General features: G+C 37.3%; 1 protein-coding gene across 1 annotated transcript; it reads left to right on the forward strand.

Moving 5' to 3' along the window:
* Positions 1-2,812: 2,812 nt before the first annotated feature.
* Positions 2,813-22,109, forward strand: ASPA (aspartoacylase). The gene is made up of 6 exons (XM_082860887.1): positions 2,813-3,157; positions 6,298-6,493; positions 7,959-8,052; positions 10,585-10,692; positions 17,326-17,435; positions 21,227-22,109. The coding sequence occupies exons 1-6, from the start codon at positions 2,922-2,924 to the stop codon at positions 21,422-21,424; spliced, it is 942 nt and encodes a 313-aa protein (XP_082717013.1). The 5' UTR covers positions 2,813-2,921; the 3' UTR covers positions 21,425-22,109.
* The last annotated feature ends 196 nt before the right edge of the window (positions 22,110-22,305 follow it).

The following is a 22,305-nucleotide window of genomic DNA, read 5'->3' on the forward strand; positions in this document are numbered from 1 at the left end:
AAAATGAGTAAAAACTTCAAGGAAGCAGATTTTGACCTGATATATACATATGTACACACACACATATGTAACACCCATCTACCCCCCAAAATAGATTTCTCATTGAAAGAAAAAGACTTTAAACCCACTATGAGAAACATCCTGAGCTACATGTGTAAGGACTGCAGAAGTGGAATCTTTGCTAGCAGTTTATAAACCTAGCTGTTCTATCACTATCTTGTTCTGATTATCATTTATTTATTTCCACCTAGAAAGTTATTCTGGATGGATGACAGCTATAGGACCACAGGGGAAGAAAAACTTAAAATAGTAATAGTAGTTTGATTACATGACTGCTGGACAACCACACTGTGTATAAGACGCTTTATGTGTCGTATTGGAGAGAAAACCCTCTCATCCCCCAATCATACTATTTTGGAAACAACTCTGCCTTGAATTTGTTTCCTACAAATTTTCTGACATTGATCAATTGGACAGCCATGACTATGAAAAATTTATTCTCCCTTTGTTTTAAAGTATATTATTTTACTAATAAATCAGGCACCAACATCCCTACAAAACATTTGTAGTACTGTAAGTCAGGCCTATTTTTTTTAAGTCCTTCAAAACATTAAATATTCAACCTAATTGTGAGATAGTGACAACTAGAAAGGGTCTCACTTTGTATACTATGAGTTCTCTGAATTCTCGGAAAGAACTAGACTAATAAGAATTTGTATTTTTTGTAGGGTGCGCTTTGGGAAACAGGGAGTTAAAAATCTTTCGGAAGTTAACTTGGTATAAGAGTATGAAAAGCCTCTGTTGCTCTAGTTCTAAGGAAATGCTCTCCTTTTTTTCTAATAAAGCTTTCCGCAGAAGACAAACTCTGTACACAATAAACAGGGTAAGTATAGGACAGAATTACTACAATTCATTAACTCTCAAAAAAGTTATTCATTTTGACATGTAAGGGAGACTTTATTTATGAATGTTAGATGTGCTTCAGAGTGCTGTTCTGTTAAAATTCCATAAAACAAGCCTCGAAATGCAAGTCATTTGTGCCAGCTCCAAGTACATAGCTGAAGCAGCATTTCCAGAGAGACTAGGGCAAAGGACAGAGCTAACCACAAATTGGCAGAAAAGAAACAAAACATAATCGAGTGTTAATAATTCACCATAGTTACTGCTCTTAAAACCAAAGTAACTAAACAATACGACTGTCATCTGTTTACATTTATGCTTGTTTTCTGCATCTCTACAATGAAGTGTTCAGTGTACACGGATGTGGGCAGAAAATCAAAGGCTGCGGGGCTTTATCTGAAATTAGAACAGTAATTTTAATGTGTACGTTTTGATTTTATTATTATGCTTTCTCTATCTCTGCATTATAATCTCTTAAAGGAAGAACACAGGTATTGGTTTATTAAATATTTTGAAGCATTCACATTTTATATTTCCATCATGTGTTTGTTTGTAAGCTTGTTTGTTTCCTGAGCACATTGTAGTGACTGTTCATGTGAATTCGGAAAGAGCAAAATTAGAACTTTGGGGAAAGCCAAAAATAACAGGGAAAACCCTTTTGTTCTGTGAAAAACACTGGACTTAGATTCAGCAAACCTAGATCTCAGGCCTAGTTTTCTCCTGGAAGCTTGGGAAATTTAACCAAGTTATTTAACCTCTTTTTTCTCTACCTCTGCAATGGGGATGTCAATACCTAACCCATCCTGTCTCATAAAGTGGATATGTGAATAAACTGAGATAATGTATGCGGAAAAACATTATAAATTGAACTACTCTGCGGTTGTAATGAATTACTCTTGTCGTACCCCTTTCAAACAATCTCCCATTACTAGCACATAGTGTTTTCAGTACTTGAACATGTTTGACTTTCTGGATGATTGAGCATGAAATCAAATCGGATTTGGCTCAGAGTCATTTCTGCAAAGGGATGTAATCATCTTAGTACAGTATTCTGGATAGTTTCCCCTAATAAGACCCCCTCTTGAGTAACACATTCCAGTGGAGAGTCTCTGTTGCCAGTAAATTAGACTTTGTCCATATAAACTCATATAATCTGGTTCGTATATATAGCATGCCCCAAGACATTTTCAGGCATTACAAAGTCTTGAAAATTACTAACAGTTGTTTTTCCTTTAGTATTTGGGCACAAAGTGAGGAAGATCCCTAAGCAAGTCGACTTAGAATTACTAATAACTTCATGAGAAAGAAATGAAAGCATGTTTCAAAGTAGCTTTTTAAGACCCAGTGACCATTGATTTGGTTCTTGCATCTCTGACCATGAAAAAGCATTCTGAAAGAAAGCATAGTGGTTCCAGAGGAGGTCTCTGAAGATCTGCCATTGGCTGTTTATAGAGATGAAATTCAAATGCCCTCAGATGATAAAAAAGGGCCTGAACTCGTTTCAGAGAAGAAATGGTTTAAAGTGGAAACATAAATATTGAATAATAACAGGCATACTATAGACCTTTTCTTTATTTCTTATATTTTTGAGGATAAGTAAAGTGTAATCTATTTTTACTACTACAAATAGTCATGAAAGCACCATTAGATGACATTCTAGCTGAAGAGAAAACAGAAGTTTTGCATTAGTGTGAGATGTTAATTTATTATTGCATTTAGGTCTGCCGACCATTTGAGGGAGTTAGAAGTTAAACAGCTGTATCTCTAGTTGATCTCTTCATATTTTAATCCAAATATGGTAAAGAGCAGGGCTAAATAAGGGAGTGTTCTTATAATAAACAGGGCTCAGAACTTGTAACAGAAAATTAAAATACACTCCACCCAAGTTCTCGCGTGGTTAACTTTGCACTTTGGTTAAAGTCTCATTTAGATTTAAATTTCTAAACTTTGCTTACAAAATTAAGTTTTCTTTGATCTCCTCTCTTCTGAATTGCAGAAATCAGATAAAACTACTTGATAAAATGATTTCCTGTCACGCTGCTGAAGATCCTATTAAAAAGGTTGCTATCTTTGGAGGAACTCATGGGAATGAACTAACAGGAGTATTCCTAGTCAAGCACTGGCTGGAGAACGGCACTGAGATTCAGAGAACAGGGCTGGAAGTAAAACCATTTATTACCAACCCAAGAGCAGTGAAGGAGTGCACCAGATATATTGACTGTGACCTGAATCGAGTTTTTGGACCTGAAAATCTTGGGTAAGACTATATGTTGTGTTGTGTGTGTATGCATGCACACGTGTGTGTATGTGGCTGTCTGAAAAGCAGTGTGTGTGAGAGCATATGTATATACGTTTGATATTCATGTTTGTACATATAGTCGCTACTGTGAATAAGATCACTTTCACTTTTGTTATACGCCATTATGAATTACTCAGTTCTCTAAACTGGGCATTCATGGGCTCTTTTATAAACTTTTATAACCATCAGACTGTTCTTAACTGATGTTGTTTTTAAATGTATTCTACACAGACTGAGACAACAAATAACAAAGGTTTTTATTTTTAAGTCGTATCTTTAAAGAAGCAGATTTAATAGTCTTTTGCATTAAATGAATGTTTGGCCACTATGCTTGGATACATATTTGTTAGCTCCTAGGTGATTTACTACTATGTGTTTTGCAACTATGTTTATGGTAGTGCAGAAAGTTCTAGTTAAGAAAAGTGCAGTGTTTCAGTGAATATTTGTTTAATGAAAGAGTGAATAAATGTCTATCATCAGAAAACATTAGACCGCTCTGTGATCTGAGGAGTAGATGTACTACCTTCAGTAATGGATTACTAAGACCTGAGTTTTCTGAATTTAAGTTACTGCTGATGATACATTGCATACAGTGTATGCAATCATAACACTCTAGGTATGTCGTTATTATTTTTGCCTTTTTTTTACATCATTATAGCTACCACTGTAGATATATAGGCTTCTAAGCTTTTTACCACTTCTTTCTTTCATTTACATAAAAATATTATTAAATACCTACTCTTCATGGGGCACTGTGCCAGGTACTGTGGGAGTACAAGGCTATGGACAAAGTGGTTTCTACTTTCAATGGGTTGGCAGACTACAAGCTAAGACATAAGTCATGCACAGGAACAACTAATGGAGCACCACTTTATGTACTCATTTTCTATTAAATCCTAATTTGAGTTTAAAGAGTTACTTAATCTCATCACAGATCAAAAGATGGTTACTACATTTATACAAATTTGCCTCACTTTATGGAATAAATTCTTCTGGGGCAATTATACATTAGCCATAGCTTGCGTATCAGGCCATGTTCTCACTAACATAAATTTTAATTTCAAAAATGCTTTATCTTCATGACTGAGGTTATGTCAACACAACTAAGGTTTATCTATTCACCTAAAACAGCTATTAACTAACTCATATTACAAGTAAGGATTTCTTGAAGAATAACTTTTAGTTGGCATGGTATCTTCCCAAATAACTCTGAGATGAACTAGAGTGAGTTTTCTTATTATGACCACTCAATAACATGCATTTCAATGAGAGTAGTCTCTTTAATTAAATTCACTTTCTACTTCTTGCATTTAACACTTATCAGAGGCTAGACAGTTCTCTCAGGGTAGTTATGGAAACTTATGAAATAGATAAGTTAATTACCTTCTCTCATCTTCCCTCTCCCAAATTTTGCTGCTTTTCCTCTATTCGTCATCTCAGTGATGTCACGACTACCCACCAAATCACCTACGGAAATCATCTTAGAACCTTCCCCATTCTTCATCCCCTACGTCTAGTGGGTTACAGAGTCTCCCAATTATTCAAATATTGAATAGTTGTAGGTATTTTGCAAATCCAGTCTTCCTCACCATTTTTACTGCCTTAGTTTACTTGTTCTATAGGTAGTTAGAGTAGCGTCCTAAAGAATCTTCCTGCATCCAGCCTTACTCCAATCCTCCCTACCATGTGTTGTCTGTATGACACTAGCCATAGGGATCATTCTAACATGCAAATCTTGTCATGTCTTTCCCCTGCTAAAAATTCTTCAAAAATCTCCTATCCAGAATAGAGTTAAGTAATTTGGTATATAGATGTCATTCCCTTTAGGATATCATTCCTGCCTATTCTTTCAGCTTTATCCTTTGGGACTCTTCCCGTGGGACCTGGATTCCAGGCACAGGAGCTCAAAGTGTCTATTATCTTTCAAGACTTCAAGCCTTGACCATGGGCAACTGGGTGGCTGTGGTGTGATTTACTCATATGGGGGAGAATGAGAAGCAAATCAGTTGGGGGAAGGGGAGAATTCATCAAGTTGTTGCATGAAGTAACTTTTAAAGTGCATACGTATCCTTTAGGAACTATGTCTGGTTGCATGTAATAGAAATCTGAAAACAGTAGCTTAAACAAATAAGGGTTTCTTTTTCACAAGTAATAAGTCCAGAGGTAGGCAGTCCAGGGCTGGTACAGTGGTGCAATGATATCATCAGTGCCGCAGACTCCTCCTATCTTCCCACTGCACCGGCCTTGCTGTGCAGCTTTTGTCCCATAGTTGAAAAATGGCTGCTCCACTTTCTTGACTGATTTCCAGGCAAGAATTACCCAGGCGCAAACTGTAGGTCCTTTGAAGACTAACAAAAGCAGTCAGAGAATGGAAATAAATGGAATTAGAGAGAAATGTGGTTGAATGCTTTAATGAGGAAAAATAAATTTAAATTATCATGTACATTAAGAAAAAAATGTATCCTAACCACTGGGGTTGGGGCAGGTAGAGACTCATTTGAGAATTCAATAAAAACTATCAACCGTCATCCCAGAAAATACGTGTATGCATATACCTGCAAATTTTTGTATTTTTGCAGCGTCTACAGACTCTTCTCTGTAAAGCTTGACCCTGAACCACTAGTGGTTCCTGGACATCACTTAAGAATCCCTAATTAGATGATGTGAGCACCTAACTTTGACTATTTTTGTGCACTAGAACTAGCTGTAGTGCAAAAAAAAAAGAAAAATCGGTGCATTTGATGGTCTAGTTCCATTATAGCCTAGTGCACTTAACTACTAAGAGACTGTTGATTAAATTAATGGAAGAATTTTGTTCAGGGTTGAAGTCAAATGATAAATGGAAATGTCCTTCTTGTGACCAGCCACATAAATGAACTATTATTTGCAAGCATGTCAATGCAACATTACATGGAATCAAATAGAAGGAAAAAATGTAAATTTTCGATTATAAAGTTTTCAAATAAATTTCCAATTCCTTTACAGATTTTTCATATTAAAGGTTTAGCAACTGGTTTCTTATATACTGTGTTCTTATTGTATATTTATGTTACCTTAGCCGCAGATGTTGTTAATCTTTTTCTCTCTGCTAATAACAGCAAAAAAATGTCAGAGGATTTGCCGTATGAAGTGAGAAGGGCTCAAGAAATAAATCATTTATTTGGTCCAAAAGATAGTGAAGATTCGTATGACATTATTTTTGACCTTCACAACACTACTTCTAATATGGGGTGCACTCTCATTCTTGAAGATTCCAGGAATGACTTTTTAATTCAGATGTTTCATTATATTAAGGTAATGTCAATGTTATTAATTTACAAGTTAGCATAGGATCCATAATTTTAAGTCACTTATAGATGTGAAACAAGCAGAAAAGGGTCAGGAGGGAGGGTCCAAGGGAAATGGGGGGCTGGGAGGAGCACCAGAATAGAGGTAGTAGTGACAGGCGGGAGAAAAGGAGAAGAAATGAGTAAAACAATAAATGCAATGAATAAAATAATAAAACATATGGACCATTGTGTCTATAAAATTTTAAATCTTTTATCAAGACAGCCACCAAATCATAGGCTATGTGGTAAAATTAATACCAAAATTTTAAATGGTATGGTTGAAGTGGCTCAATTACCATTTTAGGAAGCTCAAAATATAGTCATTTAATGTTGACTAAAGACCAATGGTAAAAAGATTGGCTCTCTTTAGTCCTGCCCTTGTCTCCATTTGATTCAGATACCCTAACATACATCTGATCTTTCAGTACTTCATATAGCTAATCATTTTAAGGTTCAAAAATCTACAAGATGAAAAAAATCAGCAATCCATTGCTATACCTAGAGAAAAACTGCTAGAGAATAACAAGCCAACAAAAACACACATAATAAACTGTATGATTATTTTTATATAAAGGATAGCCTTCCTTCCGGAGAGCTGGTATGATCTAGTATGATTTAATGGAAAGAGTGTGACCCATATAGCCAGTGCCTGGGTTCAAATCCTGGCTTTCTCTCACTAACTTTGAACAAGATATTCAACTCCCCAAACCTTGCTTTCTTCATTTTATAAAATTGACATCATAACAATACTTACCCCATATGGCTGTTATAAGCCTTAAATGAGATAAAATATTTAATGCACTTAGCTGAATGCCTGGCAGATAGTAAAGATTATTAGTTTTGTTTCCTTGAATTTTTTGGCGTTGACTAAATAGTAGTTCTGGTAAGAGATCATAATGCAGCTATTCTTTGCTGCTGATTGAAGGGAGAGCTGAATACTTTGCTTGCCAGGCACAGAAGCAGCATGTTATCAAAACTGAGAGGGCCGTCTTGAATTCTCATTCAGCTAAGTGGAGGAAGGGGGGGTTAGCCGACATCTGTAGGGACCTGGCCCATAGGGGTAGAAAAAGAATTCTTTAAGAGACCAATACTAAGCTACATAGTAAGTGTAACCAGTGGTGAAAACAAAAATAACCAAATCCATTCAGAAAAAGAATTTATTCATATTCTTTGTTTATGGTTCTGGGGAATTGTTTAATGTACATTTTATCCAGAAAGCTATGTATTATCCAATTTTATATGTAATTCATTTATGTGCTTTCAAAGCTTTAATAATACCATCGGATTTTAGAGTGTGTTTCATAAAGCTGTCTTACTAATCTTAGTTGATGAAGTGAAACATGTTGAAGACATTATTGACTCTCTAATAGCAAAGAGAACAAGGCATATGGTCTTTACATAATAAGAAAAATGTTTTAAATTCTTTTCAGACTTCTTTGGCTCCATTACCCTGCTATGTTTACCTTATTGAGCATCCTTCCCTCAGATATGCAACCACTCGTTCTATAGCCAAGTATCCTGTTGGTAAGTCATATTTCCCACTGTCACAACTAAACAAAATATGTCTGAGATGAAACTCTGAGAAAATTAATTTAAAGACTATTTATAGCTACTTGGCTTATCAGTATGGCTTATAACTGTCAAGTAATAAGCAAAATATCGCAGGCAGTCTCTAACTATAGCAGATTTCCTCAATTTCATTGAGCAGCTTTCTACATTCCAGGAAAAAACACTGAGCTGAGGGAATTTGAATCTTTTATAATGGACAGTGAGCAGCCTGCCTTTTGCTTAAGGAAGACACCATCCCTATCTTCCAAGACTATTTACTATACAAACATTCTTTAAAAATATAATCTGGAGCCAAGGCAGTCACTATCTTGCTGGCAAGATGTGCAGAAGTACAAAGGACCCCTGGAAAATTCTCTCCCAACATCCCTCTTAGCACCTGCTTTGCAGTAGAGTCTCTGGTAACCTGTGTTTGTTATCCATTCACTTGTTTGCCCTGTCAGTCACTGGGCTGTGAATTCATCTTTACCTTCTGGTAACTTCCAACATGCAGGTTTGCACTCTCATACACTCTCCCAGACAGACAGTCTCTTTTTCTATATTCCATTCTCTTTCCTGAGTGACCTATTAGCGTAATTGTTTGCAGACCACACTATAATCATTAAAATTGCTGCCACGACTTAAAATCTTTTTTGTCAGATCTCAGGTGGTTTAAATAAGAGAAATTTAATTTAAAAACAAGTTGTCAAACAATAGAAGCAAATTTAAGGTTATCTTGGTTATTCAATTATTGACAATTTTGGTGCATAATCAAGGGATCAGTTGATGCAAGCTAAATAGCCAAGTATAGGTAATTATTTGAAACAAACCAAATGCTTGACAATAATGGATAAAGTTCCTTTTTCTCTGTGACACCATATAAAGCATAGGATTTCCAAGTCTTGAGAGAGCAATCTTGGTCTATTACATTTAGGGGGCAATGCTGCTCTTAGGTAGAACAAATATCTACTGATATGTTTGGCTCATAAAAAGAGAGCCAAATCTTTCAAAGGTTTCAATATGGGGGAGTATTAAGATCACCATAAGTAATAGAAATATTATATGTTCTCCTTTCAACTTTACTATTTTATTTGGGATATTTTTTATATCATCCAGCCATTGGGGGGAAAAACACTTAAGATCAGAGAGACACTCTCTCCAACTCAATGTTTTATAATACTCCTATGACTTTAGGTGCCACAAGATGTGCATTGTAATTTCAAGCATCATAAGCCAACATGACAATATCTAGTGGAAGAAGGGAGACTCCCAGGAACTCCCCTGCAGACCTTGCATTATAGCCAGTTCAGAACTGGGTCACATATCCATTCTTAAATTAATTACTAGGATTAACGAGATTACTATGATTGACTAAAACTATTCTACATTTACTCCTGAGTTGGATACCCCAACCAAAATCAGGACTCTGTCAGCAAGGAGTAAGACAGAATGAATTTTGGGTAGGCAACCAACAATGTCTTCTACAGTATGCATACAAGACATGTCCATGAACACATTTTCACACATTTGTACAAATCATTTATGTACTGATACATACCTTAACCGCACTTATATCATATACTTAAGTATATCCAGGAAAGCTAGCACGAAAATGAAAATGAGGATAAAAGAGAATACAGTAAGATTTTGTGAACTGAGAAATAACAGAAGCGGATGAAAATAGAATAGGTGGAAAAGACTGTATATGAATTGGTGGAAGAGAGTGGATGATGCTATACTTGGTAAATGGTTTTATAAATGGTTAAGATGATGATTGGAGTGATAACAGTGTGGGAGACTTGGCAGGAGGGAAGGGACTAGGTAAGTGGTTTAGAGAAAGAGTATTTTGTAGGTTTACGGATGGATGCTTGACAGGCACAGGAAATAGACCTGATAGTACAGGCAGAATTTTATTGGGGTGAGAAGAAATGAATACAAATTGTTTCTACAGAAAATTAAAACCATTGCACTATCATGTTGGGATGGGTTGTTATATTAAAGGCAAGAATGTTGCTCTAGGCTCACATAGATTGTCATTTGACTTAAATCCATGGCTCATTTAGTCTAGATTTCTATTACTAAATATCATAGATGCGTTTTCTCCTACAAGCTAAATGTTAGGTCCGTGACAGTTTCTCTTTGTGGCTACTTATTATTTTGTCAGTATAAATTTGTCTACTCCTTTTACTATATTATTACTTTTTAATATTTTGACAATATTGAAGGAAATTTAAAGAAAAAAGACCCCCAAACCTTGCTATTATAACACAACTCTTTGATTTTTTTCCATGTTCTCTCCCAGTCTTTATTTACTATGCATATAACTTGTACATGTAAATGTTCTGCTTTATTTTTTGCCTAACATTAGGTCTCAAATATCTTCCATGGTGCTGCATGGTCTACCTCTTTAATCATTTTTAATGATGGGATTCTAGATCTTGATATATGAGAATGCTCGATCTTATATTCTAATACTTAGATGAGTGTGACTGTCTCCCCTTCTGTACCTAGGTATAGAAGTTGGTCCCCAGCCTCAAGGGGTTCTGAGAGCTGATATTCTGGATCAAATGAGAAAAATGATTAAACATGCTCTTGATTTTATACATAATTTCAATGAAGGTAAGTAGTAGGCAGAAATTGTTTCTTTAATTGTTAGCTTGTGTGTGTAAATAAATCAGAAAAGGAAGATGAGATGGAGTACACATAATGACTTAACCACTAAACATTGGAATAGCAATGGAACCTAGGTTAAATTTGCCATGTTTGTGACATCAGTTGCTTTTTAAAGAATTTAATCACTTCAGCCATTCGTCAATGACCAGTGTAGACACATTCAAGAAAAGCAGCTACCAAATAAAGCTCCCCAAATGAAATCCTCATTTTCCTATTAATCTCCATTTTTAAAAGCAAAGAAATACAAATGTCCAATAAACAGATGAAAAGATGTCCAGTATCACTAGTGATCAAAAAGTGCAAATTAAAATGCAAAACCATTTTCTCCCATTAGATTGGGAAACTTTAAAATCTGATAATATTAAGTGTTGGTAAGGGTATAGGAAAAGGAGACATTCTCCTTCCCTGCTGGTATAAATTGGTAAAGACACTTAGAGGATAATTTTACAGTAACCACTTTCTAATATGCACAGATCCTATGACCCAGCAGTTCCACATCTCAAAGAAACACAAACACATGCACACCTACATGCCACATACAAGGGTGGCCACTGCAGCATTGTATGTAAAGCAAAACAATGGAAATGACCTGAATATCCATCAGTTGGTTAGTTAAATAAAATAGCGTGGAAAGATCTTCAAACTACATTGTTAATTGAAAGAAAGCAAGTTGCAGACCAAAACATACAATATACCAATTTGCTTCAAAATAATAATAATAAACACTTGCTGGAATATACATAAATATATATGTTAATACATAGGAACAGTTCTAGAAGAAAACATATCAAACTGATAACAGCAATTACTGGGGAGAGGAGGGGAAAGCCAGGTTAATTTTGTTTTAATTGTGTTCAGGAAGAATGACATATTCATGTATTATTTGTGCAATTACAAAACAGTTAGATGGGGCTGGTGGTGAGATGGGTACACGGATCTCTATGTACTATCTGCTCATTCATTTGGTAAACCTAAAACTGCAGCAGAAAAAAATAATGAAATCTATTAATTATTTTAAAAATAACTTAAAATTTTTAAGAATTATAATAAAAGTAAAATCAAAGAGGCATCTTATGTAAATAATTATTCATACAGGCAGAACTGAAATTATTTGTTGAGGAATGGGCCATTACAGTGAGAGAGCTGATGAATAGTTCAGTGCCTGTGGGGAGTATAATCCCTTAACCTGTTTGTGCATCCTACTGTGATCACAGGAATTTCTTCCGTGCTTGGGAATCCTTTGACTCCAAAGTCACAAAGACTGAAAATCAGCATTCTACCACCTTTGTCTGAGGACAGGTTCTATACGGTCTAGTGGACCTGGTGTTGGGAAGGTCATCAGTTATTCACAAGAAACCATTCAAATAGTGAGTGTGAGACTATGATGTTAAGAAACAATGCACCCAGGTAGAAGGCCACAGACCTGACTGAAAAAACACATGGTTTTCAAATCACAATCCATAGATTCCTGCTACCGGGTAGGGATTTAGTAGCTGTCCTAGTAGCTCTGGGACAGCCAGCCCACCTCTGCTTCAATCAGAGCAGTTCTATCTGTTTTATCCTTGTAACATTTCATTTAACCAAAGGATTCTGCAATTCAACATTTTAAAACCATTATTAATTTAGACTCTCCAGTTTGATGGATTTTTAACTAACATGGAAAGAGCACCATTATCCAAACAATGCTGGCAAAAGGATCATAACCGTCTGAAGAAAAGTCTCTAGAAATGTATAGAAGAGCTCCATTTTTGGCTCTGTGCTACTCAAAATTATTATTAGTGACTTGGATAAGGACATAAGTGACATGCTTATATAAGTGGTAAGTGACAGGAAGCTATCAGGAAAATATTTGGCTTCAAAAGGTGTATGCAAAAAGTTCTGACAATATTTAACAATAATCTAGACCAAATGTTTAAGGTTAAATACATCAGGAACAAAATTTTACTTTCATGTTAAAAAATCCCAGAATGAAGGAGGTGATAGTCTCTTTTCTGCTTGGCTAGACAACATTTGGAGACGTCTGAATAAATTCCAAGCCCATATTTCAGGAGAAACATCTACAAAGTAAAGGTTAGCCAAGGAGTTAGTTGAGCACGTTGAAGAGTTTGAAAACCATAATAGGAATGATCCCAAAGATAGAACTTCAGTTTACACATAGAACTTCAGTTTACAAAGTACATTCACATGTATCCTCGTGTATGTGACAATACGAGTGGAGACTGATAGAATCAAAGATACTTAGACTGGCAAAAAGAAGTCTTAAGGCCAATTTTATTTCAGAGTTTCAGAAGTGTTATATTGGAAAGGAATTAGACATGTTTCCTGTGACTCAGAGGCCAGAATAGAATCGGTGGGATAGTGTTACCTAAAGACAGAAATTTCTGGGACTTACCTGGAGGTCCTGCGGTTAAGACTCACGCTCCCAATGCAGGGGGCCCAGGTTCAATCCCTGGTCAGGGAACTAGGTCCTGCATGCCTCAACTAAAAAAAAAAAAAATCCCGCGTGCTGCAGCTAAGACCTGGCGCAGCCAAATAAATAAATATTAAAAAGAAAGAAAGAAAGAAATTTCTAATTAACGAAGCTGACCAACAATGGAACAGACCACATTTTGTGAGGTTGTTTAAAAGCAGGAGCAAGATGACCACTTGGTCAGAAAGATACGGAGAATATTCAAGCATCGATGAAACTTAGGCATTTGAGACTCCTTCTAGCTCTGAGATTCTAAGTAGCAAAAACATGTTCCTTTGTGTTCTACCACTTTCTCCTTTCCTCCCAATGGACCTTCTTGTTTAAAGGTATGACATCTGCTGTTTCCATCTTCATCTTGGAAGGTGTGGTAAATTCTAAAAATGGCCACAAATTCTTCCTTTCCCTGCTTCCATGTCCTATCAAGAGATGGAGTCTGTTTTCCTACCACCTGAATCTGGCTTGGCCATGTGACGTGTTTTGTGCCACAGAAGAGGTTTGAAAAGAACTTGAACATCAGGGCTTGCTCTCTTGCTGACCTTGGGAACCTTGCACTGTCATTATGTGAATCAGTCCACCCTAGCCTGCTGGATAATGAGAGACTGTGAGGCTGAGAACTGAGACACCCCAGCCAATAGTCCTGCAGCTCCGGCTGACAGCCTGTCAAATGCCAGATACGAGAGTAAAGCTGTCTTAGATCATCCAGCCTCCTGCTGACCTGCCATCTCACCACAAATGCATGAGCAAGCCAATTAGAAATCAGCCAGTCCAGCCTAGACCAGAGGAACGGGCCAACCAACTCACAGAGTCATGAGCTAAATTAGGTGGTTGTTGTTTTATGCCACTAAGCTCTGGCATAGTGCGTTACGCAGCAAAAACTAACTGATACAGAAGTAATCACGGGGTATCTGCATTCCAACCTGGCTGCACTTTCCGCGCCAAGGGGAAAGGAAGATTTTTCTTTGGATTGCAACCATAGCACACTAGGGGCTCTACGCTGGATGAAAGTTCATGCTGTTTATTAAGAGTTTGCCTGGTATAAATGTAAACTACTGCTTTTCCAAGTTTCTGGGCATTGGGTTGTTTAATGCTGCGTCTTTGTTAGTTGGACTCCACTGTTGGCAGACTGCCTGCATCCCAATATCTCACTGCTCAGGAGCTACCCAAATGTTTAACATACTTAGTTAAGAGAAGGAGCACAGTGGGGAAGTCATCTAACCAGTTGAACGTCCTCCTGAAGTTATGCAATCACAGAGTGTCAGAGCTGGAAGAGTCCTCCAAGGTAAACTAATGTGAAACCTTCATTTGAGAGGTAAAGAAAGTGAGCTTCGAGAAGTTCAGTGTCTTGCTCAAGTTTACACAGCTAGGAGACTAGAGCCTAGGTATCATGACTCCCAGTCCTAGCCTCTTTCTCTCCCACACTGGCTTTTTAAGTTCCGTTTTCTACCTCTGTCCTACCTCGGTGTACTTGTGGACAGTGTGTCGGTAGGCATAATTTGAGAACATCTTTTGGTTTAGTGTTGTTTGTGAACATCCTTAACTAAAATTTTATGGAACCATATAAGACCCTGAATAGCCAAAGCAATCTTTAGAAAGAGGAACAAAGCTGGAGGCATCACATTCCCTAACTTCACACCATATTACAAAGCTGTAGTAATTAAACCATATAATATTGGCATAAAAGCAGACACACAGATCAATGAAACGGAATAGAGGGCCCAGAAATAAACCCATGTATATATGGTCATTTAATTTACAAGAAAGGAGCAAAGAATATACAGTGGGGAAAGGACAGTCTCTTCAATAAATGGTGTTGGGAAAATTGGACAGCCACATGCAAAAGAATGAAACTCAACCACCATCTTAACCACCATACACAAAAATTAACTTAAAATGGATTAAAGACTTGAACATAAGAATTGAAACTATAAAACTTATAGAAGAAAACATAGGCAGTGAGCTCCTTGAAATAGGTCTTGGTGATTTTTTGAATCTGACACCAAAAGCAGAAGCAACAAAGGCAAAAATAAACAAGTGGGACTCTGTCAAATTAAAAAGCTTCTGCACAGCAAAGGAACCCATCAACAAAATGAAAATACAATCTACTGAATGGGAGAAAATATTTGCAAATCATGTATCTGATAAGGAAGTACTATCCAAAATATGTGAAGAACTCATACAACTCACAGCAAAAAAAAAAAAAAAAAAAAAGTGTGATTTAAAAATGGGCAGAAGATCTGAATAGACATTTTTCCAAAGAAGACATACAGATGGCTGACAGATACGTGGAAAAATGCTTTACATCATTAATCTTCAGGGAAATTAAAGTCAAAACTATAATGAGGTATCCCCTCACACCTTTTAGAATGGCTGTTATCAAAAAAATAAGAAATAACAAGTTTGGTTGAAGATGTAGAGAAAAGGGAACACTTGTGCACTGTTGGTGGGAGTCTAAGTTGGTGCAGCCACTATGGAAAACAGCATAGAGGTTCTGCAAAAAATTAAAAATAGGACTACCATATGATCTAGCAATCCCACTTTGGGGTATTTATCCAAAGAAAATGAAAACACTAATTCGAAAAGCTATAGGCACCTCTGTGTTCATTGTAGCACCATTTACAATAGCCAAGGTATGGAAACAACCTGTGTCCATCAATGGAAGAATGGATGAAGAAATTGTGGTATCCATATACAATGGAATATTATTTAGCCATAAAAAAGAATGAAGTCTCGCTCTTTGTACAGCATGGATGGACCTCGAGGACATTATGCTGAATGAATAAGTCAAGCAGAGAAAGACAATTACCATATGATCTCTCTTATATGTCAAATCTAAAATTGAATAAATAAAAATTTAAAACCAAGCTCGTAGATACAGAAAACAAATTGGGGGTTGCCTTAAAGCAGAAACAGGTAGGGATGGGAGAAATGGATGAACTGTCTGAGGGGTTTTTTAATTTAAATAAATTGAATTTTTTTAAAGCCACTCTAACCTATTAGACAGCCTGGAAGTTTCATTTTTCAAGCACAGTGTAACCATGAAAAACTCAGTAAGACACAGACAAATCCAATAAATAGAAGAAACAAAGAAATCAAAGAAAATAAGAAATCGAGTGTTGGACTATTTGGTGTATTGGATTGGTTCAGGATTATGAAACCTAAACTTCTTATTGTTAATAGAAAGGGTACAAGTCCTTTATAATATATTGTCCACTTACTCCATAGGCCAAGGAAGTTAAAGGCCTCTGGGACCTGAGATCTTTAGTCATAGAGCCAACACTCAGCATTTTGGTAATGCTGGCAATGATGAAATAAGATAACACTAGAGCAAGAGCTGTTATGGCCAATGACATGTGCCTCTAAGGGTGGCTTTTTCAGCTTTAGGTTAGGACATTCAAGCACCAGAAAGAAGGTCCTGTACAGTGTCTCAGTGTTAGTGGTGGCAGAGCAGCTCTCTGCCTGAAGCTGTACAAGCCTGTGGCATTTTTCTTAATAGCCCCAAGTTGGAAATGTGCAAGATGTCTATAAACCATAGAAAGAATAAATAAATTATGGCATTTTCTCACAGTGGAATACTATACTGCAAATAAAATGAAAAATAGCTACATACCACAATAGGGATGAATCTTCCCCAAAAGTTGATCTTAAGAAGACAGACACAAGATGCATATATTGATTGATTATATTTGTAAAATATTTAGAAGTAGGCAAACCTGAACTATATTGTGTGGGATTCATGCACAAGTGGTGAAGCTATAAAGTAAAGCAAGTGAGTCATTACCAAAATTAGTGGTTACTGCTCAGATGGGAAGGCGATGGGATCATGATGGGAAAGAGACATGCAGGGATGCTGGTATGCAGGCAATGTTCTTGTCCTGGGTGGTGGTTCCATGGCTAATCACTTTACAGTTCATTAAACTATATACTTATGTTTCATGTACTTTCTGAGTGTTATACTTCACAATAAAATGGTTCAAAAGCAAGAAAATAGTGTGTCCTCCCTGTAACTGTCTGTCTTCAGTTTTTGTTCTTCTTCCTTCTTTAAAGTATCAACTTCCCTTTTTTCAGGAGATTTTGTTAGTTGCTATTTATACATATTGTTTTTCCCATAGGGAAAGAATTTCCTCCCTGTGCTATTGAAGTCTATAAAATAATGGAGAAAGTTGATTATCCCAGGAATGAAAGTGGAGAAATTGCTGCCATTATCCACCCTAAACTGCAGGTAACATTCACTATTTCTTTTAAATGTTGAAAATAATGACGCCCTACCTTTGAGTAGAACTTTACAGTCCATAAAGCACTTTACATGCACTAGCTCATTTGATGTTCTCAAAAACACTGCAGTCTAAGGTATTCAGACCGTCACTCAGTGAATATTTACTGAGTAAATCCTTTGCTGGCTCTGGGGGTACATCAGTGAACATGGTTTATATTCTTGTGGAATTTATAGTCTAGATATACTAAAGTCTAAACTGTGATCTTGAAATGAAGATAACCAGATGCTATAACAGAATAATGAGATGGGGATGGGGGTCAGAGAATGTGAAATTCCTGTTCAGGTGCAATGGGTAAGAATTATTATATCTATTTTAATATAAGAAAACAGAGGCTCAAAAATTATATCCTTTCCATAGTCCTATAGTTATTGATGACAGATCCAGAACGAACGTTCTTTGCAGTTGACCACATTGCTACCACCTCCCTGTGATCACTACTGTATAAGTTAGAGCAAAACAATCAGAACCTCTTTCTTTGGAATGTTTTCTGCCGCCTTTTCCTGACTCCTCAAAACCTCAATATCTGCTCCTTGTGTGGTTTGATCAATAATGGCATAGTGAAGGGGAAGAAAAGGCTCATAGGAATGTATAGGAGGTTTAAAACTGGAAAAGGCAGAGATAAAAGCAGAGAGGAGCAAAGATTCCAAAAAGCTAAAACATCCATCTCCATGCACAATCTCAGACCTCAGAAATGTGGAAGTGATCCAATGGGTTGTCTAGTCTGGTGCATTCATCCCTGGATGCACATTGCCTAGAGAGCCTTTTAAAACATAACAATTCCCCACTCTGGGGTAATCTGATCTTACTGGCGTGGGTAATTAGGGTGGAAAACCACTGATCCAGTTCAGACTCCCATTTAATGACCCTAATGACAGTTATTCAGACTTACAACTTAATAAAGTAGCCTGCCCAAAAATAGACTCGTGGAGCAAATACAGCTTTGTGCCTTAGTGGGATCCGGGTGGAAACTTGAAGAAGGAGCCTTGGGCAGTGTTTTAAAGGACAGAAAGATAAAGATTGGGGGAGAGACAAGAGGAAAGCACTACAGGTAACAAAAACTGCACATACAAGAAACAGAGGCCAAAGTGATGATGTCACAACCGGCTACAACACAGGATTTAAAAAAAAAATTTGATTGGAGTATAGTTGCTTTACAATGTTGTGTTAGTTTCTACTGTATAGCAAAGTGAATCAGCTATACGTATACACATATTCCCTCTTTTTTGGATTTCCTTCCCATTTATGTCACCGCAGAGCACTGAGTAGAGTTCCCTGTGCTATACAGTAGGTTCTCATTAGTTATCTATTTTATACATAGTTATCTCATTAGTCATCTATTTTATACATAGTATCAATAGTTACAAATGTAAGTTTTACATTCCTCAAGGATATCCATGAAAAATACAAAAATCATCCTGGGGAGGCAGAGAGGTAAGATTGATGGGATCACTAATAAACAGGGCTAGTTGTAGGTCTTGAAAGTCAGGAAGGATCATTTTGATTTGGTAGACAATAAGGAACGGCTCAGTATTCTACAGGAGGGATTGACTGATTGACTATTTCAATAAATATATTTGAAGGACTTCTCAGCTTGTTCTGGGCCCTGAGATTCAAGATAAGGTCTCTCCTAGAGCTTCCATACTAATAAGGGGAGAACAGACCGTGAATAAGTAAACAATACATCAACCACCTGATTTCAAATTGTAATAAGTGCTATAAAAGAAATAAACAGAATAATATAGGAGCAGTTAACAAAGGGTTCCTACTAGATGGAGTGGTCAGAAAGAGCTATCTCTGAGATGAGGGCATGGAAGCTGGAACCTGGAAGGTGAGAAGTCAGCCGTGTGGAAAACAAGTGCAAAGGCTCTGAGGCTGGAGCAAACTTGGAGTGTTTGAGGAACAGCAAGAAGACCAGTGTCAAGGGAGAGTAGGAAGTGAACAGAGACCCTGGAGCCAGAGACTCAGGCAGGCACCTGGTTATGAGTCCAGATTTTATTCGAAAAATGATGGTTCTTAATCAGGGGTGCTCACTAGAATTCTCCAGGTTCCCTCTTCCCACCCCCCAATGCTTGGAGCCTATCACAAAAGCACTAATACTGTGCTTCTCAAGCTCCAGCCACATGAGAATCACCTGAGGAACTTTTTAAAATCCTCATTCTCCGGCCCAGGGATTCTGATTTAATTTATCAGGGTGGAGACAAGAAGTCAATTAGGTTCACCAGGTGATTTTCATGTGGCTCAGGCTTGGGTAGCACTGCCCATCGGAATCTCTGCAGGTGGGGCTCGCAGACAGTGGGGAGGTGTTGAAGAAACCCTGTCGGTCGTTCCGGGGCACATCTCTGACTGAAAACCACTGGTCTGGAGCAGTAGTTCTCAGCCACCCTGTCCTGTAGAATCACCTGGGGCTTTAAAAAAAATACAAACAGCGAATTATAAATGAGTAGCATGAGGGAATTGGAGGAGGTGTGTGATGGAACTATGCTTCTTGATTACATGCTTATATGACTCTGTGCTATACATTTGTCAAAACTCATAGAATCATACCCCAAAATGGTTGGATTTTACTGTATGTAAATTTAGAAAATAGTGATGCCTGAGCCCCACTCTTGAGATTCCCATTTGATGTATCTGAGATGGGGCCAGCCTTTATTCATCTATATTTTTCAAACATCCCAGGTAATTGTGACATGCAGCCAGGGTTCAGAAAATCGCTGTGGTGCAACGCTTCTCAAACTTAAATGTTGCACCTGTGAACCTCTGGGGATTTGTTAACATGAAGATTTTGACTTAGCAGGTCTGCGGTGGGAAATCAAATTCTGCTTTTCTAACAAACTCTCAGGTGATGCTGCTCTGCTGCTGGGAACTGTTAGAAACACAGAATCTCAGACCCCCACCCCAGACCTATAGAATCAGAATCTGCACTTCAACAAGATCCCTATGTGATTTGCAAACACAGCAAAGTTTGAGGAGAACTGCTCTAGGGTTCCTTTGGGGTGCCAGCACTGGTGTTTGAGGGCTCACAGGTCCAAACCCTGGTGGGGACCTCTCAAACGATTCAGTTGTTATCCTAATGTGGGGACACGTATGGGAAATATCCACGTCGTCTTAGAGTTTTCCCAGCCCACACCCCACCTTCTCCCACCAGTTCCCACCAGTATAGAACCTCCTAGCATGCAGGCACAACGTCACTCATTTTTTATCCCCAACAGTAGAATGTCTTATACACAGAAGGCTCTTAATGGATATTTCCTAAATTTTGCTGAGCAGAATTTAACTTCAGGTAGCAAGAGTTAGGATATGCACCTGAGGAGACACTCGTTTAGTTTTGCCTTTTGATATTATAAATCTCTTTGGCAATATTCAAGGCAAACCTGATATTGAAGCAAACTATAATCACATGTGTCAGTTATAAGAATAAAAAGGGAAACTATTAAAACCGCTGCCCAAATTAACTGCTCAATCTGTTTAGTCAGATAACTCACATGCCTCTACACTATCTCTTTTAAAATAAGACAATGCTGTCATTTGAGTTGTCTAGAGCCTGACATAAACATTTTTTTAATTTATTTTTTCTTCAAGTATAGTTGACTTACAATGTTGTGTTACTTTCTGGTGTACAGCAAGGTGATTCAGTTATACATATATGTGTTCTTTTTCATATTCTTTTCCGTTATACAATGTGTAAAGTAGGCGAAAAATCTAATGTAATTTATGTATTCTAATTGTTTCCTGAGAGGATCAAGACTGGAAACCATTGCACCCTGGGGATCCTGTGTTTTTAACTCTTGATGGAAAGACCATTCCATTGGGCGGAGACCATACCGTGTACCCAGCGTTTGTAAACGAGGCTGCATATTATGAAAAGAAAGAAGCTTTCGCAAAGACAGCTAAACTAACACTCAATGCGAAAAGTATTCGCTCCTCTTTACATTAGAAATCACTTCTAGCTCACTTGGTATAGGGTACGTTGAAAAGTTCTACTAGTTCGTAAGCTCCTGAAGAGCAGAATTGTGCCTTATTCATTTCCACAGCACCTAGCCCAGTGCCTTGCACACAATGGACATTCAGGTAAATTTCTTGAATGAGTGAATACATTAATGAATACCTTTTATAGATATCGTACTTTATGTGTGTAACTTATTCAAAGAAGCACATTTCTTATTTCTGTATAGCTTTTTATACCTTCTACTTTGATAGTTTAACATTCTTAGTAAACAGCCTTTGAATTTAAATTTTAACATTGAAATAGATACTATATACACAAAAAAATAACTTGAGCATATAATTAAATGTTGTATGTTTTCAAGTAATATAAAAATGCTGCTGGAAACTAATGGTATTTTAAATTTTTTCACATTTGAATTAATGATAAAGTATTAAGGATCCAGTCTGTCAACTTTAGCAGTAGTTGTGTTATCTGTAGATTTTTCAATGCTCTTTTGAAGACGAAATGTGAACAAGAAATGAGGGCTGATTGTAAAGGTGACATTATGAATAAATCAAGAAACTCTGAATGGTCCTTTGTCCACTGACAGCCACCCACACAAAGCATCGCAAAATATCACTTCTCTGGCATGCCCACTTGCTCTGGGTTGACCTCAGGGAGCGAAGAACCTCCTTCAGACCTCTCACACGCCCCGCTAGAAGCTCACGTTCCTTCCCAACTTGGCAGGCATGTTGCTCCCAGCCCTCCCTTCTTACTTTGAAAGAACACGCTTGCCCTTCTTCCCAGCCAACGTGTAAGGAAGTCTTTGGGCTCCAGTAGCATAGGTAGTAAAGGCCGAAAGAGCAGAGGGCAGTGGACACTAGCGGAAA

Source organism: Leucopleurus acutus (genome assembly GCF_964270905.1).
Source record: "Leucopleurus acutus genome assembly, chromosome: 19".
Lineage (NCBI taxonomy): Eukaryota > Metazoa > Chordata > Mammalia > Artiodactyla > Delphinidae > Leucopleurus > Leucopleurus acutus.